Source organism: Diadema antillarum, unplaced genomic scaffold (assembly GCF_040938485.1).
Source record: "Diadema antillarum isolate AM-2024a unplaced genomic scaffold, OU_Dant_1.0 seq00001221_RagTag, whole genome shotgun sequence".
NCBI lineage: Eukaryota > Metazoa > Echinodermata > Echinoidea > Diadematoida > Diadematidae > Diadema > Diadema antillarum.
Genome location: NW_027272011.1, coordinates 228,689 through 246,965, shown reverse-complemented (window position 1 = coordinate 246,965; position 18,277 = coordinate 228,689). Strand labels below are relative to the sequence as shown.

Genomic DNA, 18,277 nt, shown 5'->3' with positions numbered 1-18,277 from the left:
TTTGTTACCTAGCTAGCAATTTCAATATGCAAAAGCTGGTCAAAAGATTCAGTCACACAGAGGCTGACAAGGAGAACCCTGTATATTTCCATCTTATCATCAGTAAACATCAAGTTCAATGTATTATTGGAACGTCAGAAGAACCAGTACGACAGAAGCACTTTTGAATATTCAAGAAGGGGACATCCTACAGATTTGCCATGTGATCAAATGATGTCTGACCTACAACGTAAAATCTACTGATTACATTCATCAGCTCTGTATTAGACATTTCATTATGTTTAAAATACACATGTTTTTTCTTGTTAGTAACTGCTGTTGTCAAAGTGCTGGGGACCAGCAGTTTTCTTCCCCTATATCGACATTTTGATATAACCCAACAAATAAACGGTAAAGGGCATAGAGCTGATAATGTTGGAGCCTGCATTTTTACTTTGTTGTAACAGGAATTTTGTTATAACCATGTTCGTTATAAAGGGAGTGCACTGTGTATGATGTGTCAAAAAGTTTTACAATTGTCTTAAGTTAATAAACTTGACTCATATTCTCTTGACACTGTACATACGGCAATACTAGGGTACACAAATGGATGGCAATATTCACTCATATGCTAAAGATGCAAACCATCTACAAAGATCTGATATCAATACAAGAGGAGGAAGAATATGATTGAATATATGGTAGCATCACTGATGTAACATAATGATGTAACCAAGCTGCTTCACATATCACCTTAACCGGATTCTCCCTTCCTGGTATGTTTTTCCCATCTAAATGCTTTGGGGAGGGAAATTTTGCAGTTTGGAAAAGGAAGGTCAGGAGAAAGAAAGATAAAATGACACACTGGCAAGCAGTGATATTTAAAGGCAGATTCATGACTACAGAACATATTGGAAGATACCCCACTAGGGTATACTAATAAATGGCAGAGTGTTTAGTACACCATTCACACATTTCTGTTTCATCTACAAATGTTTCTCTCCACCAGGAAAAACCAGGAAAACCTTGGACAAATGTGAATTAATTCCATGGTTATCTTGAAAGGCAAAAATATGGCTTACACTAAACTACCCAAATCACAGACTGAAGTCATGCTGTGACTGGTCTAAAATCAAAAGAAAAGGACCATCACAATAAGGCACCAAAATCTCATTATCATAAAAGCTAGTATTGCTGTGTACAAATGTAAAAATCACATGCTGATGCACGTATTTTGGATTTGATCAACAGAGAAGATGTCAGCTATCCGTCCATTTTAAGCGGGAACATAAGTCACAAAATACAAGCCAAATGTTGGACTAGAACAGTACGCTTGCTTTGTGTTTAGTGGGCCTGCCACATATGCATTACGCTACGTCAAGGTCCTCTTCCTTAAATGTCATTTCCTGTGATTCTACGAACGATTCTCTTTTTCTCCATATCACTTTCAGTCCATTATTTTTTTATGTTTGGAAATGTTTTCAACTTTTGCTTCCCCTTTCCCAGCTAAACAATACAATGACAAGTTTTAACCATAATCACATCAACACAATTTACTTTTGTCTGTGAGTACTTTCTTAGAATGCTTGACAAAAATAAATAAATATAGAAAATAACATAACATAAAATGTGGTGAAACTGCAAGTTTTACAGATAATACTCTCTTGAAGGAGAAGTTAATGTTAGGGGAATAGCTGCCTAATTTGCATGGGAAATCTTCCGATGATGGCTTGGTCAAAGGTTGAGGTCTTCAAGGTAAGATTGGATCGCCAAAGGCACAGCTGGACTCGATGCCCAGGTTATAGTGGTCACCCTGGCCTCCTTTGTAGCTGCTTGTCACAATGCGGAACCAGCCGTGTTCAGCCTGCGGAGTGATGGACACGGAAGAAGGAAGTTTGTGGTTGGAATCACTCAAAACAACCAGCATAACATCAACCGGAAAAAATAGGGCATCCTCTGCTTCTGTCATTGCAGGTGGAGCATACAAATGTAATTTGGAGGAAAGGTGTCTCTATTCCATGCCTGCTATGTAGCCTTACAGTTGCTTAGCAAAATCATTGTCTACTTCCTGCTTACACTGGTCATGTTCAAGTGATTATAACAATTTAGTTTTGGTTGAGACCTAATTTCAGGTTTCTAACATTTTTTAGTGTGTGTGAGATAATGAGAAACCTCTTATGAAATATGAAAGAGCATGTAATTTGATGAGGAATTCAATGTACATTTGATGAAAATTGGTTTTGACATGGCTGAGATATAAAAAACAGAGCGATTCTACTAAATTGTGGGACCCACTTTTTATTACGATTGCTTTGTTATACTTTGTTTTTGGATGTTTCAGTCATTACATACCCGATTTTCATCATATAAACTTTGTATTCCTCTTACAATGGTATTCTCTGTACTATTTTGTAAGTGTTTTCTTGGCATCTCGCAAAAAATTGAAATCCCAATTCTCATCTCCACCAATACTGTACAATCGCTTTAAGTACTGTTCGGTTTCAAAAACTGGGCTTCATTCGAGAAAAAGAAGATGGGCAATCTACAACCAGTTGTCGAACAAGTTTGAAGATGGTATTAAAAAGATAAGATATATATTGATACAGGGATGGTATATACTGAATCCCAGTCTTGAGCTTTCTATCGATCACTGCCACTACTGAAAAGATGAATAATTTTGAGTCCAGAAGAAGGTGCTGACAACAGACAGCAAACCAAACTGGTTTGGAAGTGAAGATGGTGCACACTGTGATAATGGAGCTTAAATGGACTGTACAGTACTGGTTGAAGTGGGGATTCATGTTTTGCACATTCCTAAGTGAGATAATGAAAAACCTCATATGAAATATGAAAGAGCATGTGATTTTAAGAAGGGTTCAGCGTTTATTTGATGAAAATTGGTTTTCAAATGGCTGAGATATCCCAAAAAGTGATAATAATAAAAAGCGACAGGCCACAACTTTATTAGGATCTCTTTGTTTCACCTTGTTTTTGGATATCTCAGCCATTTCAAAACCGATTTTCATCAAATAAACTTTTGATACCCCATGGAATTGCATGCTCTTTGACATCTCATAGAGTGGTTTCTGAATATCTTGCAAAAAGCTAAATCCTCACCTCAACCAGAACTGTACACACCCTTTAAGATGACCCTCATTCTGGCTTGAAAATTGCGCCAAACTCTTGCCATGTATTGTTTGCCTCAAACAACCAAAATTTAGCACATGTACTGGTACTGCATAAAAAAAAAATGGTACATGATGCATAGCACACATCAATCATCATTACATCCTTTGATATACATGTATTGCATCCTTTGATATACATGTATTGCATCCTTAGATATACATGTATTGCATCCTTTGATATACATGTATTGCATCCTTTGATATACATGTATTGCATTGTGCATTTTTGTGCAATACAAATTTATTCAGGCTTACATGAACACAGACACAAACACAGGCACACGCATGATTACATATCAGGCTTGACAGTAGCATTTTGGGGCACCAGAATCTTTGAATTTAAATTTTTGAAAAAAAAAAAATGTAGTTTTGATTCTGATTGACAAATTGCCCTATTTTGATGTAAATATGTATGCCCGTGATTTCCTTTGTCATGGCTACTACTAAAAACACTGATCTATTCAGTGCTTATCTATATCGATGTACAGCATTTTGTCAATCAGTTGCAACAAAAACCAACATGATGGAAGAATTTCATCTATTTGAAAAAATATAGTGGTCCAAATTAAAGAAAACATGTAACATTATTTCGAATTTTAGCTGGATAATCTGGTCACTAAAATATAAGCTTTTTCAAAATTTGGTGGACCGTCATCAATATTTGAGTGGCCCTGAGCCTTCTGGCCACTACAAATGTTGAGCCCTGATACACAGAGCCTAGAATGTCTTTCAAATCTTCTATAATTTTATCAAAAACCAGAGAATAGCTTCTCTGATAGTGGAAGTGTGCATATAAGAAAGTTATGATCCACAGCATACCTACAATAGTATAGTCAATTAATCAACATCTACACTGGGGTAGATAAGGTTGACGATATCAAGATACCCTTCTGTTGTTGAGACAAGTCCATCTAAGCGCAAGGCTGCTTGTGACAGGGCTTCAACATCTAAATGAGAAATTATTTCAAACAGCCCAAGGTGTACAGTAGCCCATACTTAGGTGAGGATTCAGGTTTATAACTTTTTGTGTGTGTGTGAGATAATGAGCAACTTCTTATGAAACATGACAGAGCATGTAATTTCAAGAAGGATTCAATGTTTATTTGATGAAAATTGGACTTGAAATGGCTGAGATATCCCAAAAAGTGATCCTAATGAAATTGATAGGCCACACCTTCTATTAGAATCTCTTTGTTTTACCTTGTTTTTAGATATCTCAGTCATTTCAAAACTGATTTTCATCAAATAAACTTTTGATTCCCCTTAGAATTGTATGCTCTTTAACATTTCATAGAGTGGTTTCTAAATATCTCGCAAAACATTACACACTGAATCCTCACCTCAACCAGTACTGTACAGTCCCTTTAAAGCGCACTAATGACCCAAACTTCTCAATCCAAAGATTGAGAAGTTTGGCTGCCGGTGTGATCGGATGAAAAAAGATCGCAAAGACATCTTAAACTTCTTGATCTTTTGCCAGTCTGACCGTGCCTCAAGAGTACTTACCCAAGGTACACCCCAGGAGTTTCTCACCACCCAGAACTCTACATTATTCTCGTCCACACCCCAGCCTGCCACTGACACAATGTGATTGATCTGAAATACAAAAACAACAACAACAACACCAAAGATTGAATGCATGGGTCGCGAAACCAAGGTGCTGAGGGTAGAGGGTAGCAACACTTCCCCTGCCCCCCCCCCACACACAAACACACACACAAGCACACACAAACAAACACAAACACACAAACATTTGCCAAAAATCTCTCAAAACAAGAACAAGAAAGAAACAAATAAAAAAGATGATTTGCCTGTGCAGCTCCCAAACTGTGGAAATCCCCAACTGCAGCAGTCTTAAAATCACGACTCAAAACACATCTTTACATTTGACTGTCTATCATCATCAAGTACATCAGAAGCTTTTGCAGCGCAGAAGAATTTACGTCCATAGGTTTTGCTCTTTGTGAATTGATATTATTATCATTAAAGCTACAAATACCAAGAACTTTGCCATAAGCATTATGTGGGCTGATCAGTTCTGACTGTTGACATACTTCCCTGTCTTGTTTTTTTTTTTTTAGTCAGTTTCAGATTTATAAGATCTGTTGAATTTCATGGCGATTTCACTCAGGCAGAAATCAATAACAGTGACAAAGTCAGCATCTTTTACTAACATTAAGCTCAAGTGCCTATCCTTGATTTTCAAGCCCTGGTGATGTAGGATTAGATTATTTTACTTCCTGATACAGAGAAAAGAGAAAGTGATCCAGACTGTACTTTGATACCTAGTGATATTTGAGCCATAATGAAAATATAAAAGAATATGAAGATTGATCAATCTGTGTAGTTTGATAGAACACTGAATCACAGTCTTTTATTACAACCCACTGACATACCGATGTAAATTGAGGAAGCAAAAACATTGCTACCTCCATCAGACAGTGGTAGCCTTTTTTGGAACCTCGTTCTTTACAGTTTCTTTGTGGTGAGACCCTGGGAAGTGCAGGAACTGCATTTATTTTTCTTTGTTTTCTGGTTTTGTTTTGCTTTTGTCTGTTTGATTCTTCATCATTCAGAATCTGCAGAACATGTTCCTTTTTTCTTTTAAATGTTGGGGGGGGGGGGGGGGGTGAAGGGTCAATGGTACCATTTGTAGAGGAACAGTCCACCCTGTCTTTTTAATATGATTTTCACGATTCATTGCCAGCTTGTATATTTCACAAGACAGATTAAAGCTTTTAACTATATTTGAGTCCTCCTCAGGTAATGTGTCATTTTATCATTTTGGATGCAAAATACTTGAAAGTCTCTACATTTGTGACTGATCATATATTGGCAATATATACCAGTTAATATTACTGTCATACTATACTCCTAATCAATTCTGTACACCAGGGTCCTGTATGTTTTTGTAGGTAGGTTTTGTCTTCCTAAGTACTGTTCGCTCAGTACTGATTGTTCATGAGGGAACCCCAGCGACCCCCCCCCCCCCCCCCGCCCCCATTTACAAACAGTCATAGAGGTTGCAGCATAAAATTGCATTTTTGTTCACAGCCTTTTCCCCATACTGCAATGTGGTATTGATTTTGTATAACCATGTATATACATGTTTTACTGTAAATGTATTATTGTTGGAAATGAAAATAGATTAAATGAAATGAAATGAAACTGGCAAACATCTGATTTTTTTTTTCTTGGTTTGTAAGGTGGGGTGAGTAAGGTTTAATCAATTAAACCAGTTCAATTTCATCTTTCTCTAGTGTTGGATACGCTGTGACAATCAGAGCTGCCAGTGTAATGGTGACAAGATCATAATTTCTGCAAAAAAAAAAAGAAAAAAAAAGAAAAAACAAAACAACAACAACAACAACAACAACAACAACGAACAAACAAACAAAAAAACCCTTTGAGGTGTTAATGGGTTACCTGATTTCATTCTTTTTCAATATATATCTTAAAGCTTGGGATACAATCCTTGTTATGGTATACCGTAAAAACTGATATTTTTGTGTGAGTCATTTTTGGCGCTCTGGTGGGTAAGATGATTTGGTGTGTTTTCAATTCTGCGGCATCAGGTCATTATGTATTGGAACGTGTAGCATGCAAAAATACTTGTGTGCTTTTATTTTCTCTCTAGCTTCTGGTTGTGCAAAATGCAGGAAAAAATAAATCCACACCATGAAAATTGCCACTTTCACAGTATAGTTTTCATAGTTATACATTATGTTTCATAAGCCAGGGCTCGACACTAACGGTGGCCCGGGGCCACCAAAAATGAAAGTCGGGCCACCAAATTTCAAAAAGAGGGCAAATTTTTTTGAAAAGTATATAAATTCGTAACTTTCTGCGCCGGAAATTAGCAGTTAAATTTGTTCAAAGGATGGATGAACAGGACTGAATGAATGCCTGAGAGTAAGTGTTGCAAGTTTGTTGAAGTTTATTTATGAGTAGATCATATGTCCAACTTCTAATTCTTACTATCTTAAATCTTAAATATTTGACTCATTAAGAAAAAAGGGACTTTTAATGTTTTTCATTGTTTTGTTTTTTTCGGGACACCAAATTTTTCTCTCGGGCCACCAAAAATGTGAAATTTAGGATTTTGGTGGCCCCATCGGGCCACCAAACAAAAAAGTTAGTGTCGAGCCATGCATAAGATGACAAGCCACCATTTCATCTACCTGCTAGCTAGGTCACTGTCATAATCCTATACACTTATTCACACGCACTGTCGTACAAATGCATTTGGCAGACACACCATTCACTCAAACAGAGTAGTTTACAGTAATGATCCAGTTTTTTTACTTTGTTGATCTGAATAATGCAAGAAAGAGGCCAAACATAATCCAGCAATTATTCAGTAGTGGTACGAAACCAATATTCAAAGCTGCCAAATATAACCACATCCATGCAACTGTGAAATACTCTCTTCTTCATTTTGTTTGTGCTAAAACTACAGCATATAAACTTTTAAATGCACTTGACTAGGATACCTCTACCTTTGGACATGATTACCATATTTCATTACAAATGTGACCAATACTAACATGGAGACAAATGTCAGTGATCATGACTTATGAACTCAAGGATAGATCTGCGGATGAAATAATGTCTCTAAATATATTTCTTTTTTATTATATTTCTACCTCTCCTAGATGAAAGGGATAGTATAGTTTTGGTTGAGACCTAATTTCAGGTTTCTAACATTTTTTGGTGAGATAATGAGAAACCTCTTATAAAGTATGAAAGAGCATGTAATTCCATGAGGAATTCAACATTTATTTGATGAAATTTGGTTTGAGATGACTGAGATATCTAAAACAGAGCAATTCCAATAAAGTGTGGGACCCACATTTTACTACGATCACTCTGTTTTACTTTGTTTTTGGATGTTTCAGTCATTCCAAACCCGATTTTCAGCAAATAAATTTTGAATTCAGGTGTGAGTTTCTTCAGTTTGTCTCCCTCTACAAATTGAATTTGTTAAGATCGCAACTGCTGATTGATCTGTAAGTCAACAAACATGTCGAAAAAAAGGAACCAGTGGGACTTGAACCTGTCATCTACTGCTTTCCGGGAAGCTACACTTCCACCAGGCTGTGACACGATGAACATGAAACAAATACCCAAGCTCCAAAATTCCAACATTGTTATGTATAAAAGTAGTCCAAGGCGGAGAAGGCATAGGATAAATAAAAGAAAGATATCAAACATGACAATCACACCTGAACCTTCACCCCTCTGAATAATATCTTTCTTTCATTTATCCTATGCCTTGTCCACCTTGGACTACTTAACATAACAATGTCGGAATTTCGGAGCTTGGGTATTTGTTCCATGTTCATTGTGTCACTGCCAGCAACCAGGGACAGCCTGGTGGTAGTGTCGCTGCCCGGAAAGCAGTAGATGACCGGTTCGAGTCCTACTGGTTCCTTTTTTCTGACATGTTTGTTAATTTACAGATCAGCAGTTGCAATCTTAACAAATTTCATTTGTAGAGGGAGACAAACTGAGGAAACTCACACCTGAACCTTCACCCGGGCCCTCTGAATAATATCTTTCTTTCATTTAAACTTTGAATTCCTCTTAAAATGGTATGTTATGTACTATTTCATACGTGTTTTCTCGGTATCTCGCAAAAAGTTAAAAGCCCAATTCCCATCTCCACCAATACTGTACCATCCCTTGAAGTTGTGGCTGGGCAATGACATTTGAGTCAAAAATTAGATTTAATGTAAGCCCTTAAAATTCCTACCTGAAGTTATGGGTAGTAAAAGTTATTTTCCCAAAAGTTTGAGGAACTTTGGCCAGGAAGGAGATTTTTCCCAAAGTCTATCTATGCATCTATTCTCAAGGAAGCATATTTGAGCCTAGTATCAGCAGAATCCAGCAAGGGGTTTTCCCTAAATTACCATAATGACATTGCGGCAGATGGCAGAATAGATAAACAATGCTAGACAAGTGTGCCTTTGACATCCATTTCAGAGCTTTTGGGAATCTTTCTTTGAAAAGCAAACACTGCCATCTATTAACTAACTTGTCAGACCCCAACTTTCTAAGTACTTCCTTTACCTACGGAAGGTACCGTAGCCAGGTGGTAAACCGCTCACCACAGAACTACAGTGCAACCACACTGAACAATGGCAGTCTCAAATCTGTCTACACGACACACTTCCTTTTCCTCAAACTAGTCTTACTTACCAGTTTTTGGTATCTTTAAAAAATAAAAAAAAAAATCTAAATTGCTTTGTTTGCTTTTAAAACAACTCCCAGAGGTTACTAATTCATAGGAAAGAACAACAGGCAATGTTGTGGGGAATGCAGAACTTACCATGGGCTGCTGTTCATAATACTCTGAATATACTTTGCCCCCTTGGAAGGTTTCCACCTTGTCAGTTACCATAATGCCACAGCTAGAGGGAGACAAACACAAATAGCGATCATGGCTTCAGACAAATTTGTTTCACATGTAGCAGGGTTCATGGGCAGTAGCCTTCATTAGCAATGTGTGGCATTGGGATAGCGGTTCAATTCAAATCAATTCAAATTTATATGGTATTAATTAAATCACCTGGTCTTAACTTTTATCCGTTCTCTATTTTTCTTCCACAAACACTGATTATCCAGGGGCTTCCAGATAAACAAGCTCGCTTTCATGAAGGTCCTGTCATACTTCTCGTAGTACAATCGGAATTGAGTTTTCGACCAGTTATCATTATAACTACTGTGTATGTTATGTATATATATTGTTTTTTATTGTTTTGTACATTGTTGACAACGTACAAGAAATTGAGGTATTATCTTAATGTAGTATTGATATACTGTAAAACGAGGAATTTTCGCGTGCATTTTAATTTCGCGAATTTCGCGAGCGCCAAAATTCGCGAAATTAAAATGCACGCGAAAGCTTTTGTCTACACTACATGCATTGAATGCCAGTAGCAATTGGCGAAAATTTCATGCCACGAAAAAGGCTGTCGGCTCCAATTCGCGAAAATTTCATGCCGCGAATATATCATGTTTTACAGTATATGGGAAGTATGAAATAAAAAAAAATTGAATTGAATTGAAATTGAAAAAAAAAAAATGTGATTCAAATGTTATCTGAAAACAAACAAAACTGTCATCATTCTCTTTTTTTTAACGCAGCAAGACTTGGTGTATTTTTTAGATCATCACTTAGTTGATTCCAAAAGCATGGTCCTGAATAAACAACATTATTCTCGGTAAGGATGGTGCACAGTAAAGATAAATGAAATTCATTTAAAGGCAAATAAAATTTGTTAACAAGGCATATGAAATTCATTTACAGGTGAATAAAATTTGTGGCAGCTTTCAATTGATAATAGGCTCACTGAAAGTTCACTTTGACCTACCAGGTTAGAAACATTCACATTTTATATACCTAGGGCAATTAATGGAATGTTTGCAAGTCCACACAGCAAGAGGAAATAAGAGCAACTGTAAGAAGGAGCTCTGAATAATTGTTGTCCACAAACTGTTAGAGGGAACATTTTCTGAAACAAATGAATGGACTGTGCGAATGCACGATTTGTGAAAATTTGGTGAAAATTGGGACAATTAGTTCAGATATTGTCAGAAACTTTAAACTTAACTGCGCCTTACTCATGTGGCACATTGCCAAGACGTTTAAAACTTGGCAACAAATCTCACTCACCTTATGGGACCTCTGGCATAGATCTCCGCCATCATATTGTCCCTGCCTGTCACACTGCCATAATCTGCAACCTTGTAGAGGGTGTAATTCTGAAGAGCGCCACACTCACCGAAAGTTGTGCATGTACCACATTGGTTGAACTTGTCACAATCTACAAAATCAATAATTTCATGTTGCCAACGTATTATATATCATGATGAAATAATTGCAAGTAACAAAGTGCTTCCAAGTGCAATTACACACTCACACCCACACACACACACCCATATCAGACACACACAATAAGACAGTTAGCTGCCTTTAGTGGTCTACAGCTGGTTAGTGACAAGCCTCATTACACCTGTAGTTCACTTACTCACCTACATGTAAGTACAAAACTAAAACATTGCTGATTGTGAACAATAAAATTGTCAACTAAAATGCAATTTCTACAATCAAACAAACATTTGAAGGAACTGCATAGACTGACATCGAGGCACTGCATCATAACTTTTCTTCCACCCAGAATTGCATTACCACGGTACTAGTTGAAGTGAAGGCTGGAAATTACCCAAGATCTTGACATGTGACTTTTGGTAGAAACATTCATTTGCATCCTTCCAAATGAATTACCTTAGCATTGAACATTCACAGGCAAAGTGACTGCTGGAAAATACCACTTTCAGTCAGTTTTTTTTTTCACCTTTTGATAATTAAAGGACAAGTTCACCTTCATATACATTTATTGAGAGAATGCAGCAATATTAGTAGAACACATCAGTGAAAGTTTGAGGGAAATTGGACAATCTGTTCAAAAGTTACGAATATTTTAAGTATCTGCGCAGTCACTGCTGGAAGAGAAGACTACTACAGTGTATGATGTCACATGCGTACAACTGTATAAGGAAAATAAAAAGAGAATTTCACAAAACTTTACTTTTTGAATAAAGTGCACAGTTCTACGACTTGCAACTGACGTATGTTAAGGGTAATATTATTCCCCCTGCCTTCTGAAAGAGAGAAGTCGAGTGTTCTTTTGTTATTGGAGAAAAATGGAAATATGTTGAATTTTCTTTATTCTTTCTTTATATCGTTGTACTCATGTGACATCACAAGCTACAGTAGTCTTTTCATCCAGCCGTGACTGAGCAGAATCTTCAAAAATTCATAACTTTTTAACGGATTGTCCGATTTTGCTCAAACTCTCACTGATGTGTTCTACTGATATTGCTGCATTCACTCAACCCACATGTCTATGAAGGTGAACTTGTCCTTTAACTACTAATCTAACCAGTGTACATACACTTTATGTAGTATACACAGGGCAGGTTCGAAGAAAACCTACAAAACTTTTACTCATTTGTACTAGCGTGATAGTCAGTAAGTCAGATCTGGGATGGATGGATTGATACATAGTAAACATAATGCCTCCAGCCAACCCAGGGCAGAGATACAAATTTTTCAAGCAAGTGCAACACTACTATCAGTCTACCCACTTTTAGCGGGGTACAAAATCATGCTTTGATAAATACTGTATTACCATATTTTTTATTTTTTTGTGAATTTCACACGTCAAGTGCAAATTCAAGGACATGCCAAATTATTAACTCTTATACCAACATGAATGTGACTGAGCATGTACAGTATACATGTTCTGGTACGCAACAGTCCATGAACAAGGTGCATGATGATACTATACTAAATCATCGCAAATTTAACCACTTGCTATTGGACTTGTCAAGAAGTCTGATTTGTGAAAAAAAAAATTAGACTTGCTTTTACTAATATTTTGGCATGAGCAGTACTTCAGGAATCTGATGCAAAATTTATGATGTTGCTGGTGATGATCTCCACATTGTGTCAGATTCATCCGACAGGCTTCACGGCTGCTTGTGCCAGGAGTGGGTGGTGGGTAGACTTACCTTGATCCTTGGCCTGGTAATTGTTGCACGTCTCATCCGGAATGCCTGCATCATGGGCGTACTGGTAGACTCCAAGCTGACCCCCTCCATGGCATGTACCAGCATTGCCACAGTCCAGGACATTCTGGACAGACAGGTAAGCCGAGGGCCAAGCGCTCCCTCGCTTGATGTTGATGCGATCTGCATGATGAAGAGAGCAATGGGATGAACTAAAGCTGTAGTTTTCAATACTTCCACTGCAACAGGAGTAAATCAACAAATCTTTCAGGATGGGAAAATGAATGACCTCTTTACATGCTGGTAATGAAAAAGGGTCCGTGCCTATTATGCACTCTACTGGTTGAGCGACATCAGTATGCAACATATGTGCCTGTGGGTATACCAATTCCATAACATTTGCTCCTGCGACAATTGCTCCCATGAGATATCTGCACGCTAAGCCAAACATAAATTTTACCCACCATCATAACCCTAACCCTAATCCTAATCCTCACATCAAATTAAACCTAAAACCCTACCACAACACTAACCCTAGCCCTAGGTCCTTGGAGAAAACAAGACTGGAGCAATTGTCACAGGAGCAACAAATGTTTTGTCACCTAGTGTATCATTCATTGGCTGCTAAGATGACTGGTCTGTCAACTGTTTTCAAAGGAAAAGCTTTGCCGTATTCATGAATCATTTGGCTCCATGCATGAAGAGGCATATTGAAGAGAAGAAAGTTGGATGACCCACTCTAAAAACAAACAGAAAAACAAACAAACAAACAAACAAGTCATGCGCATGTCTGATTGCTGTGATCAAAGATGTTCAGGAGATTGGGGGTCACAACACAGTCTTATTCCTTTTGAACCCACTTTGATGCGGCCACTCAAAACATTTGAAGTATGGGCCAAATTGGCTCTGCTTCATGGATTCATGACTGACTGCACAATGACAAGCCACTCTCTAGTAAAGATGATACATGTCTTTATGATGGAAATTATTTTTTTGCCATCCCTCCGTAAAAATGATGAGAGAGGTTAATAGCGGTAAAGACAAAGGGATGCAAGGATAGAAGTTGCAGAAAGATTGATGAAATGAAAATTAAAATTACTCAACTTCACATGTCCAGACACTAATGTAATCTGACATATATCAATGCATAACAAACTATACTCAAAGATTGTACAACATACAATTCATTTACAGAAATTCATTGGAAAGTGATAAGATTGGGCTTCCAGGGGGAACTGTTTTAAACATTTTCACAACATACAGCTCTGATCCTGATTTTGTACATTACTGGATAGGATCAACTTTAATTTCATATATTAGGGGAAGTTTCACTTCATTTGATGGATAAACAAGCAGAATATTCTTAACATTGTGTTACATTTCTAAATTAATGAGGAAGATGGTGGCATCAAACGTTGAGATCAAAGGTATTTGTATTTTTTTGGCATTTGGAATTCCTTCGGACATCCCCTGGAAACTGAAAGCAGTTTGAATTAAATCATAGCTAAAAGTTAGAACTCCAGCTCTCAAACCTCCCTGTCATAACCAGCTCTTGGTATCACCCTTTAATTAGTAATGACTTGCTTTAATAGGTCTTTCCACTCCGCTTTAACCTTTGTACATGTACCTCCACACAATACATCTGTCATCCCCTTCACCTACATCATCCTATTCATTGTGTCTGCAATCTCTTTGTAACCCTCTTGCCACCCCCCCCCCCCCCCACCTGCCTTTACTGGCTGAGCCCATACCCTGTCTTTTCTTCTTCTAACTGCACCAAAAGGCAAACTACTTTGCCATTACTGCCTTTTGTGTTATTCAACACAAACCACTCTAGTAGGCCTATGTGAAAAGGACCCCTCAAGCATGGAGAGAATGAAATATTTCTACCAGTCTTCTGACGAGGTGGGAGGCTGGACGATTTTCATTGTCCGCATTCCCCACACTAACACACGCACACATGTATGCACGCACCCCATACAATGCGCCCAACCACTGACTGCGACACTCCACCGATTGGTACATATGCACTCCCGAAGGATTGGTGATTTTGTGTAATTCAGACGCCATCAACGTCAGTGGTGGGCACACTGCATAAGTGTTAGTGTATATATACCGCTACGAGTACAGTCCAGGAAATGGACTATAAACCTACATACAGTTACCATCTTTCCTGAAGTATAAGTTTCCTAAACATCCATAACGACAAACTGCTTTGAAGAAATAAAATGCCATGCCATCAAATCCATATGCTCACTGCAAGTCTCCAGTATAACCTAGAGTACCAAAGTGATGATGTCTGTTTGAGCATGGTTACCTACCATCATGTTAACAGATATTTGCACTACCGCCCCCCCCCTGTATGTTAGATTAATTAGAACCAGTTTCCATATAGATAGATGGCTATGACATCACACTTCAGTACTCTTCTCCACCAACACTATTCAGCAAAAGATTTTATAAACCATCATCCATGTGTTTTTTTGACATCAAGCTGAGAAGAGTAGGGAGCAATCGAGACCATTTTCAGACTGAATTCTCAAAGACCTGTTACCATGGTTTACAATTATGGAATGTTTTTTGTAGGCTGATAATGGATTCAAAAGAAAAAAATACATGTATGTTACTATGTAGTGGAAGAACTAAAAGTGCGAATGACATTATGGAGTTTACAGAACTGCATACAATCACAAAGTTAGAACAAGTTATGATAATGAACCAAGTCAAGACTTTGTAAAGTTCAGTCCACATAGCGTTGGTACATTTGCGATTTGCATAATGAAATCTCACCTGCCAATGCACTGGTGGTGCCCATAGCCCAGCAGGAACCACAGTATTGAGGGATGTGCTGGTTCCGTGTAGTGCTTACAAAGTTGGTGTTGTTCACATTCCGCCAGTCGAAGGCAGACGGAAGACTGCGCACTTTCCAATGGCTTCTCTCCTGGGTACTAGAAACGACAATTGAAAATGACATCCGTCACGAGGTCAATCAAAGATTTCTGGATTTCACCTTCCTGGACTAACACCAGTACATTAGATGAAAGTCGAAATCATTTGGCTCATTTATTCTTCCTTTACAGCTGTGAATGGTGTATAAGTTTACCGACCGGGCGGTAGTCTAAACATTCACACAAAAGAGATAGAGTTGAGATTTTACAATGTCAATGACAATATTCTCAATGACAATGTATTTTCCTCATTTTTTTCCTTCTCCTTCTCAGTCTTAAACTTATTCATCTCTTCCCATTCTTAATCTTATATTTATAATCACTTCAGCAATAAATTTATAATAAATAACATATCATATGTGACCCTGCACCTCAAAACAAACAAAAAGTCGCCAGACATGCATTTTTAGTTAAGACCATATTCTGAAAGAGCAGACTTTAAGCTTAATAATGGTGTATAACTCAAATCAAATGGACTCTCCTAACCTATCTAAATATTGGAAAGAAAGCACAAACTCAGGAAAAGTGTGAACTGAGAAAAGAGGCTTTGAAGTACAGTGTCTATTCAAGCGCTTAATCTTTACTAAACCGTGCTGGCTGTGCGATGAATGGGACAAAAAACAGGGAGTAAACCACCAGAGTAACAACAATGAAGGGATTATGAGATTAATCTGAAATTAGGCATGCCTCATTAAAACACTCTGTTTATAATTAATGCCAACTTTCAAAGCAGTAGCACTATCCTTTCAAAAGTTATTAGAGTTGAAAGTGAAGAGTGTGGACAAGGTTTTTCAAAAATGAAAAAGGGATTCTAAAGACACACCTAATCACACTATTTTACCAAAAATGTTCGAGATAAACTGCTAAAAAACACCCTTTTCTGTCCGTTTTATGATACCAAATTTTAGCATAATGTAAAAGAAGACCCGCTCTTTTAGAAAATATGAAAAAGTCAAGTTCGGCTAGGTTGACCCATTTCACTTATTTTCAGTTCTCACACAAAATCAGTGTGTGCGACTTTATGTTCGTTTTGAGGTGCACTGTCACATATGGTCACATTGACAGTTAGTCTATATCAATATAGAAGACCTAGATGTTTAGTAGAGTATCTACTCTATATTACTACGAGAGTACAAACTAGTATTACCATTATCTTCAGTATTTCACGACGGTGTATTACCACTTTGCACTACCACTCAAGTCCCAGTACTAAATTTAATTTACTACTAGCCAGGAGCCTTAAATATACGTAACATGTGTACAATAATACTACAGTTGCAGTACAATACAAGTAGAACCTCTACATCTGCATCTATCGTTAGTAAAGTACACGTCATGTGCATGTCTTACATGACTTCAGGTATCCCTTGATCCATCTTGGGTTGGTAACATGGTTCCTTAGTGCTCGGGAGACCCCTGGCTTGTCCATGTACGACAGAACAAACAGTCAGAAGAACGATAAAGACTCCGAATCCAGCCATGTTTTTCTGAATTGCCTAGAAGAACGAGCATGCAACTACAGACAAGAGAGATGAGAGATAGGTAACGCTAGAGCTGATCCACAGAAGACGTGTTTTGGCGAAACCGGCATGTTATGAAAACATCATGTGATAAGCTGTGAGTCATATCATATGTTCAGCGCAGCGGCCTTCACAATTTCTAGTCTTGAAAAACAAGCTTTTTTCTTTCATTTTAATGATCAAGATCACTATCATCATTATCCAGGCGCGCCGGAAGCAGTTTTGGATTGCATTTGGGGTGGGGGGGGGGGGGGGGGGGGGGGGGGGGCAAACATTGGAGGGGGCTCAAGATTAGACCATGCATATGTTACACAATATACACATACACACACACACACACGCACACACATCTATTATATATATATATATATATATATATATATATATATATATATATATCAGATATATATGTAAAGTGGCGTACGGTGGGTCGAAACATGGGGGGAACCATATAAGTAATTTTGACGGTCTGTATGCTTGTGCGTGTGTGCGTGAGCAATAATGGGACTACAATTACGGAATGTGATACATTCAACAACGCAGTCATTGAGGAACATTGTAAGTTTTCCTTACATGGCTTATGGAATGACGGTGTGAAACGATCGACAAATCATATACTGTCAGCTAGCCCTTACGAAAAAGTCCTGTGGTACTCCTGTGGTAATTACCACAGGACGGTACCACAGGACAGTACCACAGGAAAGTACCACAGGACAGTACCACAGGAATTGTCCTGTGGTATTTTGGGACATACCACAGGACAGTCCCACAGGAATTCCTGTGGTATTTTGGGACGTACCACAGGGCAGTACCACAGGAAATCCTGTGGTATTTTGGGACGTACCACAGGGCAGTACCACAGGACTAGTACCACAGGAACTGTCCTGTGGTATTTTGGGACAGTACCACAGGACAGTACCACAGGTCGATCATTACCATACAGCATTACCACAGGGCAGTACCACACAGCATTTCCATGGTACCACCGGAGAGTACCACACAGGATAGATCGAAAAAAAAATCTGGGAGAATTTTAGTCACATATCAAGTAATATTCCTGATAGGT

General features: G+C 38.0%; 1 protein-coding gene across 1 annotated transcript; it reads right to left on the bottom strand.

Annotated features, from left to right (window-relative positions):
• Positions 1–1,615: 1,615 nt before the first annotated feature.
• LOC139744914 (cathepsin Z-like) lies at positions 1,616–17,172 on the bottom strand. Its single transcript, XM_071655330.1, has 7 exons — positions 17,042–17,172; positions 15,534–15,691; positions 12,747–12,926; positions 10,846–10,996; positions 9,499–9,580; positions 4,674–4,763; positions 1,616–1,843 (listed from the first exon to the last, which is right to left on the bottom strand). The coding sequence occupies exons 1-7, from the start codon at positions 17,170–17,172 to the stop codon at positions 1,730–1,732; spliced, it is 906 nt and encodes a 301-aa protein (XP_071511431.1). The 3' UTR covers positions 1,616–1,729.
• Between the last annotated feature and the right edge of the window lie 1,105 nt (positions 17,173–18,277).